Source organism: Arachis duranensis, chromosome 5 (genome assembly GCF_000817695.3).
Source record: "Arachis duranensis cultivar V14167 chromosome 5, aradu.V14167.gnm2.J7QH, whole genome shotgun sequence".
Classification (NCBI taxonomy): domain Eukaryota; kingdom Viridiplantae; phylum Streptophyta; class Magnoliopsida; order Fabales; family Fabaceae; genus Arachis; species Arachis duranensis.
Window position 1 is genome coordinate 107263039 of NC_029776.3, and position 13842 is coordinate 107276880.

At 32.2% G+C, this 13842-nt stretch overlaps 2 protein-coding genes across 3 annotated transcripts; one reads left to right on the forward strand and one right to left on the reverse strand.

Annotated features, from left to right (window-relative positions):
- Window positions 1–1414: 1414 nt before the first annotated feature.
- On the forward strand, window positions 1415–3408 carry LOC107491507 (glycerophosphodiester phosphodiesterase GDPD4). 2 transcript variants are annotated; one of them, XM_016112348.3, is made up of 8 exons: window positions 1415–1819; window positions 1909–2006; window positions 2089–2149; window positions 2224–2304; window positions 2387–2479; window positions 2556–2645; window positions 2770–2897; window positions 3001–3408. In XM_016112348.3, exons 1-8 carry the CDS (start codon window positions 1580–1582, stop codon window positions 3167–3169), a joined length of 960 nt encoding a protein of 319 aa, XP_015967834.1. In that variant the 5' UTR covers window positions 1415–1579; the 3' UTR covers window positions 3170–3408. The 2 variants fall into 2 exon arrangements, with proteins under 2 accessions (XP_015967834.1, XP_015967835.1); XM_016112349.3 differs by having other exon boundaries at window positions 1425–1819; window positions 3004–3408.
- Window positions 3409–3463: 55 nt separating this feature from the next.
- Window positions 3464–6231, reverse strand: LOC107491506 (phenylacetaldehyde oxime monooxygenase CYP71AN24). The gene is made up of 2 exons (XM_016112347.3): window positions 5276–6231; window positions 3464–4383 (listed from the first exon to the last, which is right to left on the reverse strand). Exons 1-2 carry the CDS (start codon window positions 6221–6223, stop codon window positions 3796–3798), a joined length of 1536 nt encoding a protein of 511 aa, XP_015967833.2. The 5' UTR covers window positions 6224–6231; the 3' UTR covers window positions 3464–3795.
- Window positions 6232–13842: the final 7611 nt, after the last annotated feature.

Genomic DNA, 13842 nt, shown 5'->3' on the forward strand with positions numbered 1-13842 from the left:
TAACTCCCTATTTATTCAACTTGTTGTTTACTTATACTTTTTTTTACTTTTTTCCTCTATTTTTTTTTTTCATGCTGGGAAAGTCCTATATTGTAAGTGCTATGTAATAAGCCGCCATGTCTAACAATAATCATTGAAATAATTACACATAAGCTGCTCTATATATCCCTTCAATAAGGTGTTGATGATACTGGATATTATCGTGTTAATAATATATCCCAAAAATTAACCTTTAAATTAATCATTTATACATAATATATATAAAAATATAAAATATATATTGAATAATATATCTTTATATATAAATATATAATAAGTAATTTAATAATAATTTTTAATATACACATAATAATTTTATCGAAACAATAATTATATGATGGGAACCACCTTTTTAGTTTTGATGTTGGCCTTCTAATAGTATTTTTCAGTAACGTTGAATCTTATGCGGAAGTTACAAATCTAATCCTTTAGATTTGTTATTTGTTATTTGTTATTTTAATTTTTTTAAAATATACAAATTTAACTCTCTGATTTATTATTTTAATATTAAATCTTTTTTAAATAGGTTATTTAAACATTTTTATTTATGTACTGTAAAAGTTAAATTTCTATTTACTTTATTCTCCCTCGAATATAAGAAACCAATTTGTTAATTAAATTTTTTAAAAATGTTAAAATTTATATTAGAAGAAAAATATACCAACTAATCATCACATCAAATTACACGCAATCTTCCTATTTTTTTTAGAAAAAAATTAGCTAATATAAACACGTGGATGCAAGTCAAAGAAAAAGAAAATTATAAGTGTATACACTAAAAATCAACTATAAATATAGATTTATATAATATTTTTCAAGGAAATAATAAAGGTTAATAAGAGAAGGGTAAAGAGAAGATTAGTTTAATTTTAAAGTAGGATAAAGTATATTTGTTCTTTTATAACGAATAGAATAGTAGTAACTATTTGCATTAACAAAAATCAATCAATAAGAAGTGATTTAATCCATATATATATATATATATATATGAGGAGTGCTGGTGGCAACAATTTTTATGATTTATAGTTATCAAGTAGTTATTAACGATGTTTTTAATGATGTGAGATTTTATTTAATAACATGGGATTACACACTTTTTTTTGTTGGTTACATGATGACCAGAATTTAATAAAGTTATTGGTCTCCTAAGAGGAGTGTTAGGGGTCAGCAAATTTTATAAATTGTAGCCATTAATTAATTATTAATAGTGTATTTAATGGTGTGAAATTTTATCTAATTATAAAAAATCATTCATTTTTATTTTGCTGATTAAAGTGTTGGCCAAATTTTAACAAATGTGCTGGCTTTAAACTTTCACGTGGCGTAAACCTTTCTTATATATATATATTGCCATGTATATAAAGCAACGAAAAGAAAAGAAAAAAAATTAAAAAAAGAAAAGAATTGCTTAAGCTAAAATGTAGGGGAGACTTCTAGTTTTAGGAAGGCGAGGCCTTACAGGAAACTAGGAAAGTGGATGGAGGTAAGGATGAGATAACTGCAGCTGCGGCGTGTGAGTGTGAGTGCGAGCGGGGAAACAATGTCAACGTTGATAGGTGGAAGATCGAGATCAACAGCGAGATCAGGAAGAAGAAGCAGCAGCAGACAGTTGCGGATTCTGATTGCGTGTCTTGCTCTTCTCGCCATTCTGCCTCCGATACTCTTCCATCTCCGGGTCAGGCGTCTCCACCGGATCCACCTCGCCAAGTGCGCCTGGCTTCACCAACCGCCTCTAGTCTGCGCCCACGGCGGCGACTCTTCCGTCGCCCCCTCCAACACCGTATGCCTCTTGCTTCCTCATTCCTCATCCATTCATATTCATCATTATCTTCTTACTTTAGTTCTTGTGCATCCCAATTGAATTGATAGATGGCAGCGTATGTGTCTGCTCTTAATTCCAAAGTGGACTGCATTGAGATCGACGTCTCTCGTTCCTCTGATGGCGTCCTCTTTGCTCTTCACGACAGGTACTCTTACTCCATTCCATTCATATCTCTTCCATTAATTATTCGTTTGCTCTCACGAGTCCCATGGTGGTGGCACAGGCAGGGATTTGCACCGCTTCTCTCCCAACGCTTCTTCTAAAGTTGGTCACTTTACCTCCAACCAGGTCTTGCTCACTACTCACTTCTCCCTTAGGGCTCAGAAATAATCACTTCAACTAACTAAGATCGTATTTTTTAGATAAGAGAGCTTGGTGCTTCTCTCCATTCTCCTGACAAGTTAAAAGATCAAAGTATACCTACCATTCAAGATGCCCTCATGGTATCATTCCTTTAATTCGTCTGCTATTGTTCCTGTTTACGGATCATATTCATTGACCCCTGCTTTGCAATGTATTTCTTAGTTGACTGCAAATTCAGTACGACAGATAATTCTAGACATCAAAGTTGGACCCCCGTTTTATGAGAAAGGTCTTGCCAGAGACATTCTCTCTATTGTAAGTGTAATTCTTCTGCCCTTTCCATCGCGCACACAATTCTTTACTGCTTTGTTGCGTTTTATTTATGTTTCAGCTGGAGAACACAGTGTGTCAAAACTGTCTCGTATGGTGTAAAAGTGACAATTTGGTAAGGGATGTAATCAAACTTTCGTCAGAAATTACGGTAACTACTTCACTTGCCTTTTGTTAATAGTGACAAAAAATTATTTACATCGTTACAAAGCTGCTATAGCTGGAGTCACATTTTACGAGTGTCATCTTTTTGCACTTCAATGGCCCCGATGCAGGTTGGTTACATCGTTATGAAAGAACCCTCTACTGGGGCTAGAACAAATTTGTTGAGGATGAAAGGTGCTGAGGTTGTTGGTGTCTACCACCCGTTGATTGATGAAAAGCTTATGAGAGTTCTGCACAGGTCTGCTTTTCTGTTGATACATCTCCTACTATATACTTATCCAGTAGCATTGATGTTTTCTGCTGTATTGATGATCCATCTTTTGCGTTGTGATGGTTAATAGAAGGAAGAAAAAGGTGTATGCCTGGACTGTTGATGATGTGGAATCCATGCAGAGGATGCTGTTTGAGCATGTTGATGCTGTTGTTACGGGCAATCCAACTTTACTTCAACGCCTAATGCAAGATACAAGAACGCAATGTCTTGAAGAGGGCTATTCATTACCACAGTAACATTTGTTCAGGAACATAACCGTTTTTTCACATTAAATTTGCCTTGTTTCAAATCTTGATAATCAATACACTAATCTTTATTGTTGTATGCAGTCTCCATTATTCTCGTGGTTGATTTGGGGCTTATACCTTTGCATTCATGATATTTAGTGGCTCCTTAAATATTTGTGGCATCAAGATTTTACATATCATCTTTGTATATGCTTCTTTATATGATTATTACTATTATGTTGTGGAAATTATGGAACCCGTCTCCGTATTCAGATTGAATGAATGAAGTGGAAGCAAGAAATGTTCTAGCTATATACACGGCTTTAATTCTACCAGAGACTTGTGCATCGGCCAGCTTATGGATTATTGAATTTAATGTTTGCAAGAAAATATACTTGTTTAATTTACTTCAATGGGGGAATATGTTGCTCATTCACATAAAAATCTCAGTAAATTAAACTTGAAGCTACATCAGCTTGCTTAGAGTTCTAAATGATGGTACAGAAAATAGTACTGAAGAAACATAAGAGTTGCCACTGATGAGACATACCAAAGTAGTACGTAAATATATAGTCTCCAAGACTTTATTAGCACTCATCTCACTAACATCACTTGGAAAGTAAATGATTATGTTGTTATCCGAATGAGAATGGAATAGGCTTAAGATGAAGTGGGATTCTTTTGGAGGCAACGAGGCCAAATGTCTCAGCCATATCTATGGCTTGTGGAGATTCCCAATTGAAGTAATAGAGAAGGTTAGCGAGCATATACTCAACAGAAGCAAGGCCAAAATTCATTCCAGGGCATCCTCTTCTGCCGAAACCAAATGGGATAAACTTGAAGTCTTGAGTGTGGCTATGGCGATGCCTCTCTGGAATGAAGTCTTCCGGGCTGTCCCACACTCGAGGATCCCTCTGGATAGCCCAGACGTTCACGTACAATCTTGTCTTTGCTGGGATGTCATATCCAGAGAGTTTCACGTGGCGTGTTGCCACTCTCGGAACCAAGAGCGGTGCAGGTGGATGCAACCTTAGAGTCTCTTTCACCACACATTTTAGGTACTCCATTTGGTTCACGTTGCTCTCTTCCACAATTGATTTGTGCCCCACAACCCTTCTCACCTCTTCCTGGACTTTCTTCAGTTCCATTGGATTTTTCATTAGTTCTGACATTGCCCATTCTACTGTTACTGAAGTTGTCTCACTTCCCGCTGCAAACATGTCCTGAAATCATTACTTTTTAAAATCAATTATACAGGACAATTATTACCACCATCTGATATCTTCATTCTTATTCTTCTTCAATTATAAAAGTTTTTAGAAATATACTAATATTTTTGCCTATAAAAATATAGAATTATAATTTTTTTAAAAACTAAATTAGCTTGGTCATAATCCTGTGGATTACGAACAAAAAAACTAGAAGTCTAGAATCAATTTATAAAAGCAAAAGTATATGTAACTAACTCCAAATCAGCAAAGAATAGAATAACTTAATTAATTATAAATATAGTAATTAGTTTTATTTATTTATGATTTAAATATTGGTTATTAAATGTTTCACTACATTTAAATTTAGGAAGAGATATGTTTAGTATTATTGCAACGTAAATCACGGAAACTGATTCAATTAGCTTCCGTCTCTTCACCTTCCTTTCTTCTCCAAATGTCTAAAACATGATAAATCAGAAAACAGATTCAGAACCATCCAATTTATAAAGAAAATAAACATTCAAATGCCTAACTTAAGCACCATCCACGTAGAGGTTTTAGATTTACCCAGAAACATTTGGCTGGTTTTTTGTTGAAACCATCTTAGTTTCCTAGCATTATTGAATATAAAAAGATATTTATAAATGCTAAGAGAAGAGAATCGATATAATAAAAAAATTATATTCTATAATAAACTTCAAATATACTAAATAGAGGAATACTAAGGGCCAATAAATTTTGTAATTTAGAGTTATTAAGTAGCTATTATTAATATTTTTAATGGTGTGAAATTAAATCTAATAAATGCTAATTGATCATAATATATTCTAATATATTGAAGCCACTCTTGCATGCATTAAGGGAAAAGAAAAGAAAATAGAAGAAATGAAGAAGGTAACTAAACCAGAAGAATTGATTTGATGTCATTGTTGGAGATGGCGTTATTGGCAGCCTGCTGTTGGTCTTGAAGTTGGACGAGGATGTCAACAAAATCTCTGAGATCATCATCAGCTGCTTCTTTGTTGAACATGGAACTCCTGTGCTCAGCAATGACCTTATCAAACAAGGGATCCAAGGCTGCAAAAGTGGCTTTGAATTCTCGAACCTGGCCAGTCAAAACATCCACCCAACGCAACCAAGGAAAGTGATCCCCAAGGGTGACAACTCCAACCTGAAACATCACCTTCTTCGCCCACACCTTCACGCTGTCTCTGCAACGAACACCTTTTGCATCGTTCTTTTGTCCAAGAGCAGAGTTACAAATGATGTTGTTTGCCGCTTCAACGAGCAACTCACTCAAATTCAGTGATGAGCATGATGCTGCTGCAGCTTCGCGTACCTTGTCAACCAATTCTGCAACTGCCCCTTCTCTCACCAAACGAATCGACTCTGACTGCACCATCTTAGGGCTCAAGAGTTCACGCACGCATATTTTTCTTTTCTGCTTCCACCTTTCTCCATAGTTTCCAAAACCAATATCATTGGATCCATACAGCAAGATATTCGTGGCTGTGCTTTGGCCTCGGTTCGAGAGTGCTAAGTCGTGAGCTTTCATGATTTCGTCCACCACTTGTGCTGATGAAACCACCACAGTTGGAATGTGGCCTAACTGTAACAACATGACATCACCATACTTCTCTGAGAGGGCTTTGAAGGACCGATATGGCAATGCGCCTATCTGATGAAGATTCCCAATTATCGCTAACTTTCTTGGTGACGGAGGCAGATTTACAATGCCTTTGCTTTCCACTTTCACACTTGTTCTTAGCTTAAACACAATAATAGTAATAATCGTAGAAAACAACATCAGACATAGCTCAAAGCTGGGACAAGTTAATTCTTTCAAAGCCATTGTCTCTCTGTTTTTTGGTAAGTTCCACAGAGCCATAGTGTATATCTATAACAATATAACAAAAGTACTTATAAATAAGACATTTAACTATCGAAAATATATAATACAAGAAAGTATAGATAAACAAGGCATATAGTAAACAATGCAAATAATAAAATAAAAAATAAAACTAAAATTAATTTTAAAATTTCGATCCTTAATTAATTAATTAATTATTATCAAATTTTAGATTATAATTTTAAAATAATTAAACTAAATCATCATTTTAAATTTATTTTTATTTATATTATTGCTTGTTCTTAATTTATGGGATAACCATATATAATTCAAAAGGTGATTTGGGCAATGGCGGAAGCAACACAGCTGTGCGGCACAGACCAAAAGGCCATCTCTAAACCCTAAACCCTAAACTCCAGCAGCTGTCCTTCCCTCCCCGCAGTCCGTGCAGAGGTAGCGCAGTCACATCCGTCTGTTTCCGCTACCTTCCCTGCCTCTGTCTCTCCCATCCACGTGTATAAGAGCGTTACTGTCGCAGTTGTTGTCTTAACTATCTTCGCCCCTCTCTTTTCTGACAGCGTTGCTATAAGAGCAACTCCAATGGGCAAATGTTGAGGCCTTATTTTCTGACAAAAGCAGAGAACCACCGTTGGAGAGAAGAAAAGTTGAGTTCCTGCACATATTTCAAGGTGAGGGAGTCCCTCTAAAGAGGGACTCCAATCAACCAATAATAACTTGCCACTTGGCAAGTTATTAAAAAAAATATAAATATGAAATAATTAAATAATTATATTTAATTATATTAAATAATTAAATAATATTAAATAATTAAAATTTTATTTAATTAATTATTTATATTAATTATTTATTTTTTATTAAAAATTTTACAAATTAGTGTAATTTTGAATTATATATTGTGTATTATTGTTATATATAAATTTATTTAATATTAATATCTTTTAATAGTAAATTATTTTTAAATTTATAAATTTAAATAATATTATTGAAAAAAATTAATTACATTAATTTAAAGTATTTTAATTAATTAATTAAGTGGGACCACAACAAGGACTAAAGTCAGTTCATCCTAATGGAGAAGAGAGAGATACTTTGAGTTCCTATTTACTGTTTATGACGCAAAAGCTGATGTGGAGTTACTTTTTATGACAGGTGGGCTATAAACAGAAACTGAGATGAGTTTCCTACTGGAGATGGTCTAATGTCGCGCCAACTCTCTCGTAGAATTGTTGCGGTGTCGCTGTCGGCTGTTGCTACACGAATTATGCCATTGCGCGCGGTTTTCCATGCACCATTATGACTGTCTTGCACTGTCTCGTCGTCGTCTTGCATCCGTCGCTGTGGTTCTTCTCTCCCCCTTTTCTTCTTCTTTTCTTTTTTCGGATACGAATGTTAATGTGAATGGTTATTTTTATTTTAGAATAGATGTTCATTTAATTTAAATGGGTTATGTTATGTGTACATTAAAATCAGTTACAAAAGTCAGCTATCAATATAAAATATATGTTGAAATATAATACACTGTGAAAATAAATTAAATCATATATATATTTATACACAAATACAACTGATTTTAATGTACAAATAATATTTCTTAATTTAAATTGAATTTAAATAAATATAATAAAATTTATTAAATATTCATTTTATTAGGTACATATATTATTATTATTATCAATTATTCAACTACCGCATACCTGTTTGCTATTGAATAAGTATGGTATGTCGACGTCATTTTATCACATTTGTGTGTGTCAATTTTGGGACATAATAGTTTTGATCAAAAATATCAGCCACGAGCCCACGACCAAGGGAAAAGGTGGACTATATAAAACACGACGGCCGACCTCTAAAATAGTAAACCATTATTAAATAATTTTTATATAATAATAAAAATTGATTAAATAATATATCCAAAAATTTTAAATAGTATCTAAATTTATTAAATTAATACTATATTTAGTATTAATAAATTAATTAACTAACTGATTTACACTAAATTTAAAAGTTAAGTATGATTTTGGTCCTAATATAGAGGTCAAAAATTTATTTTGTCTCTGACCTTTTTTTTCGCTACAAAATAGTTCCAAAAATTTCAGTTTATTTTAAAATAGTCATTTTTACTAATTTTTTTATTTTTATTATTAAATTATTCTTAATAAAAAATAAAAAAGAAAAGAAAAGAAAAACGGGTTAATGGGAAAGGGTATCACGCTTTGTGGGGGAAGGGGGTTGGGTTTGGGTTCAGGAAGGGGAAGGGGAAGGGGAAGGGGAAGGGCCACCGCTGCTGCTCCTCGTCATTGTTGCTCTTGTTTTTTGTCGTTCGGTCTTCGCCTCGCCGTTGCCCTCATCTCGTTGCACCTCGACCTTGCAGTGCTGTGACTTGAGCCCTAGCCTCGCCTCGTTGCGACGCATCTGGCCCACACCCTCGTGTTCCTCCTCATCATCGAAGAGGTGGTGGTTGCCCTCGTGTTCCTCGCGTTCTCTAGAGAGAATTTTGGTAATTATATTTATGGATTTTTGGTTCTTGTAATTGAAGATGAATTTGGGAATTTTTTATTATTGTAATTGCATCTGAATTTTGTTAATGAAAGGGGAAGAATTTTAGTTCTGAGTTTTGTTAATGTTTATGAGTTTCAATGATGATGAAAATGATTTTCTTGTTTTTCTGAGTTCTGAATTTTCCTTTCTGATTTTTGATGATGACGATGATTTTATGAGTTTTGGGTAGGGTGATGCAGATAATGATGGAGTGGTAGTGGGTGGGAGGTGGTGGTTTTTTGAGTTTTGAGGGGTGATGTAGATGCAGATGATGATTTTTTGAGTTCTGGGGGTGATGCAGATGCAGATGGTGATTTTTTGAGTTTATGGGTCTGCTTCTGCTTCTCGTTGATTTTGGGAAAGAAAGAGGGGTATTGTCGTTCGAAAGACGATTTTAGAAGGGTTAAGTACTTTTTTTATCCTTAACGTCTTAGGTGAAAATCAAAATCGTCTCCGATTTTTTTTGTTATTAAAATCATTCTCAACATTACAAAACGTTATAAAATTTTCCTTTTGTCCTTAAACAATATTTTTTAAACAATTTTGTCCTTACACTAAAATTGAAAAACTCTCCCTACCCTCACCACTAACCCCTGCATCATCATCACCATTGCTACGCATCTCTTTCTCTCTTTTCTTATGGCCACCACCACTGCCACCATAACCATCTCCATTGGCATCTATCATAACCATCACCATAACTATCACGATTGGCATCATAACCATCTTTCCTGCCCTCATCTCCCTCTTGTTCATTTCCTTTTCTTTCTTCTCCCTCTTTTGTTCTTTTTCTTTATTTTGGTTTCATTTTCGTTTTTCTGTTTTAGGTGGAAAGGGGTGGGATAAGGGAGGATGGGGTAATAGGTGGGGTACTGTGGGAACTAGGTAGTGATAATAGGAAAGGAGTTTTATGTCATTTAAAAAATTATTATGAATAAAAGAATAATTTTATAACATTTTGTAACGTTGAGGATGATTTTAATAACAAAAAAAAGTTGGGGACAATTTTGATTTTCACCCAAGACGTTAAGGACGAAAAAGTACTTAACTCATTTTAGAATTAAGGTAAACCTTTGGGACCATTTTACAGTGAAAAAAAGATTGAAAACGAAATAAATTTTCGACCTCTACATTAAGGATCAAAATCGTACTTAACCCCTAAATTTAATTATTGTATTATTGCATTACGTACGTATAACATGTAAATTACTTAACTAATTAAAAACTTAAGTCACAAAAAAAAAACTCATTAAAAATTTAACTACAATAAATATATTAATAAATATCTAATAATTAATTAATTAATTATTAAAATTTTAAAATATCTAATTTTTAAAAATATGTTAAATCTATTTTACAAAAATTTTATATTAATAATTAATATATTAATATACATATATGTTATATAAATATAAATGATACTAATCGATCTAATATTGATTCTAATTTATTTTCTAATAAATTATATATAAAATATAATTCTAACAAACTAAAAATATATTTTCTAATATATAAACCTATGTTAACAATATTTACTAACTGAATATAATAACACATTTCTAACTACCGTATATTAACTAAGGGTGTTCACAGTGCGGTTTGGTTCGATTTTAAGGAAAAAAAATTATCCGATCCGAACGTTTAATTTATGTGCGGTACAGTTTGAATTGGATGATTTTTTTTTAAAATCCGATCCGATTACAAGCGGTTTGGATTTGCGATTTAAAAAAAATGCATATAACAAGTCTCAACATCAAATTTTAAATAATCAACAATGACATAACAAGTTTTAACAATATCTTAAAAAGTCAATGATAACATAACAATAGAAATAAAATTATAGGTTAGTTAAAATAAATAAATAAATAACATTTTGAACATAAAATATTTATTAAATAATAATAATAATACATGAATAATAGAAAAATGTATAACAAATTAAACATGTTATAAGTATAATTGTAAATATAATAATAAAATAATAATATTATAGCACATTGTGCGGTTTGGATTGGATCGGTTATAAAAAGTAGATCCGAAATCCGATTCAGTCTAGCGGTTTGCAAAAAAATAGAATCCAATCAAATCCGAATTAGTGCAGTTTTAATTGGTTTTCGATTTGAATTGAATTGGATGAACGGTTTAATTTGAATTGGTTTGGATTTGAACACCCCTAATATTAACTAGCATTTAATCAATATAAATAATATTAATCTTTAATATTATTATTAATATTTTTGTTGGATAAAAAAATTTTAAATAATAATTTATATAATTAAAATGATTGAGATAATTACTAATGTGAAATTTAGAATGATCAATATTTTAATTTTCAGTTTCTTTGATATTGTGTTGCTGAAATTGAAGTTTTTTTGGAACTTTAAATAAGTGGAAGAAGATTGAAAAAGAAAGGAGAAGAGAATGGGATTCGGCGGATTTCTGAGAAAGGAAATTGAGAGAGAGAGAGAGCTCGCATGGAATGAGACTTGTGAGAGAGAGCCCTCACGCGCGACACATAGGGCATGCACACTTTAGATTTTCGTACCTAAATTTAAATCAGATCGCCCGATTATTCTCTCTCCTTAGACAAAAATCAAAATACACGTGTGGACATTAGAGTATGCATGTTCTGCAATGTGTGGGTAACATGAGGCTAATTCTTTAATTTGCTGCAACCATGTTGCGTTTAGAGTCTGATCCAGGGATCCAATGATATCCACGTTGATTTTACGAGTAATATACGACATTATTATTATGCCTTGTCCAAAGGAAAAAATGAAAACAACATTATGATTCAGAAGATTGCATATTCTTTACTCCGTGTCCGTTATGATGCCCGATTGGCACATATATATGAAGCTAAGATTTTCCATTCAAGTATACATATGCGGTCAAGTGAAATCAACTTTTGAAATAATTTAATTTTTAAATTTCAAAAAGTTAAATTTGTGCTAAAAAAACACGTGACTTTCCACTCTACCCCTCTCACTTCTCTCACTCATCCGCCTCTCACTCACCATCTTTTGACTTCTACTATTATGAAAAAAATATTTGTGACCTGAGATAGATGGTGTGGCTATGAATTCCTATATGTATGTCTGTGTGCACCAAGTCAAATATATTTTCAGATTTTGTGTGATTTTTATCAAAAGCAAGCATTTTTGCTTTGCATAATGACATGAAGAACATGGTATCTCTGTTATGAGATGAAGTGAATGGAAAAGCATTTTTTATTTGTTGTATTTTATTACATGAAATGTGTCCTAATTGATGATGCTACATTGTTGCATCAGATGCATGAATGATCTTGTGTGTGTATGCAATATGAAGGACGGATGCACAAATATTATTATGGGCAATAACATATATAATATTTAAAAATTATGTAAAAAATTATATAATGTAAGATGTATTACAAAAATATACTGATAAAGAATATATTTTAAAGTATAAAAAATATGTGTGTAATTTTTACTAACGAAGTGGTCGATTCTTCGTATCATAAAATTTATCGATAATAGAATTTGTGTCAAATTTTTCAGCAATTTTCTTTTTAATATAATTAAAAGGCAATTAGTAAGAAATTTATCTTTTATTTTGTTTCTTAGTCATCCTTCACAATATTCCTAGCTGAAAAGATCTTTCAGTTGTAGTAGTTAAAACAAAAAGAATTAATACCAAATGAATTAAGAAAGACCATTACAAAAAGAAAAAGAATTTACTTTATGAATTTTGAAAAATTTTTTTAATTAAAAAATATTAGTAATAGGAAAAGTATAGGAGCCAATGGAATATTTGTACAATGGATACAATAGAGGTTTAAGGAGTATTAGAGATATATCCATTAGTGTTACCTTTTCCCATCAGCTGAAACTTTTGGGATGAGTGATATCATGGCATGGTATTATTAGAGCTCTAAATCCGAGAGGTCAAGAGTTCGATCCTTGGTGAACCCAAAATCAGTTTAATCACATTGTACAAATAGTTCATTGTCTCCCTAGCGGGATCCTTAGTAATAATATCTTTTTTAAATTTTTTTAACATTATTACTTACTTTTTAGATATTAGAAATCATTAATATTTAGGTTAGACTAAACTTTTATTTATAATAAACTAAATATTAAATAAATTTCTTAAAAAATTAAATCATACTTAATAATTTATTACTATTATTTTCTTTTTAAAAAAAGTTGGAGCCGAGGCCTCCACTCACTCCCCTTATGTCCGTCCCTGTGTGTATGTGTAGAATTTACAAATTTAGCATGATCACCCTCGACTATAGTTATAGTTGTGAGACTTGATATTGTTAACATTGGTTTGATGTTTATTTATTTACAATCTCCTTTTTTTTTTTGATCGGCAGCTCCAATCATTTTAAAGATAAGTTGCACCTAATTCTCACAATTATGTGTATTGAACAAAAACAAAAAAAACAAAAAAGTGTATCAGTTGCTTTAGAAATTGAAATCAGATTATATTTAAAAGTTGGAACATATAACATATCAGTCAAGTAAAAATTTGCTGAAAAGAAAATTGTTCTAGAAACAGTTGTGACAATTTTAGATCCATTTGGCAAAATTACTTGAAGTGACTGAATTGTTTTAACAAATTGAAAGAAATCGAGTGAGAATGACATATGAACACTAGTTTCTATATCCAAAATCCAGTTATGACAGTTTAATATATGGTTAGAAATTGAGAGAAGATAGAAGGTACCTGCAGATGGTGCATGTACAGAAGCCAAATTTCCATTATTTGGAAAGTCACAGCCAAATTTTCATTATTTGGAAAGTCACTGCATTGTTGTTGGAACAAGACAATGAGTGCTTCCTTTTGCTTATTCGAAAACAAGCCATCTAGCTTGACCTTTACATCCCTTTGGCTCAAAGGTTCAGTGCTCTTTTCTTCATTATTCGCAGTAGTAATAGAATTTATTAAGCTCACTTGACTTGACATATAGTGTTGTTTCCTTTAAATTGATTTCTTTGCATGTGTGGTGGAAATTCATGTTTGTGATAGTATGTTTCCACCAAATGTCCATTCTTTCCGCAATAAAAGCATAA

Bases quoted from the DNA above. Each gene is read 5' to 3' on its own strand.
- LOC107491507 (XM_016112348.3), top strand. From the start codon at position 1,580: ATGTCAACGTTGATAGGTGGAAGATCGAGATCAACAGCGAGATCAGGA. The intron at 2,007-2,088 runs GTACTCTTACTC...TGGCACAGGCAG, and splicing joins CTCTTTGCTCTTCACGACAG to GGATTTGCACCGCTTCTCTC. The intron at 2,480-2,555 runs GTAAGTGTAATT...TTTATGTTTCAG, and splicing joins CCAGAGACATTCTCTCTATT to CTGGAGAACACAGTGTGTCA.
- LOC107491506 (XM_016112347.3), bottom strand. From the start codon at position 6,223: ATGGCTTTGAAAGAATTAACTTGTCCCAGCTTTGAGCTATGTCTGATG. The intron at 4,384-5,275 runs GTTTAGTTACCT...TAATGATTTCAG, and splicing joins ACATCAAATCAATTCTTCTG to GACATGTTTGCAGCGGGAAG.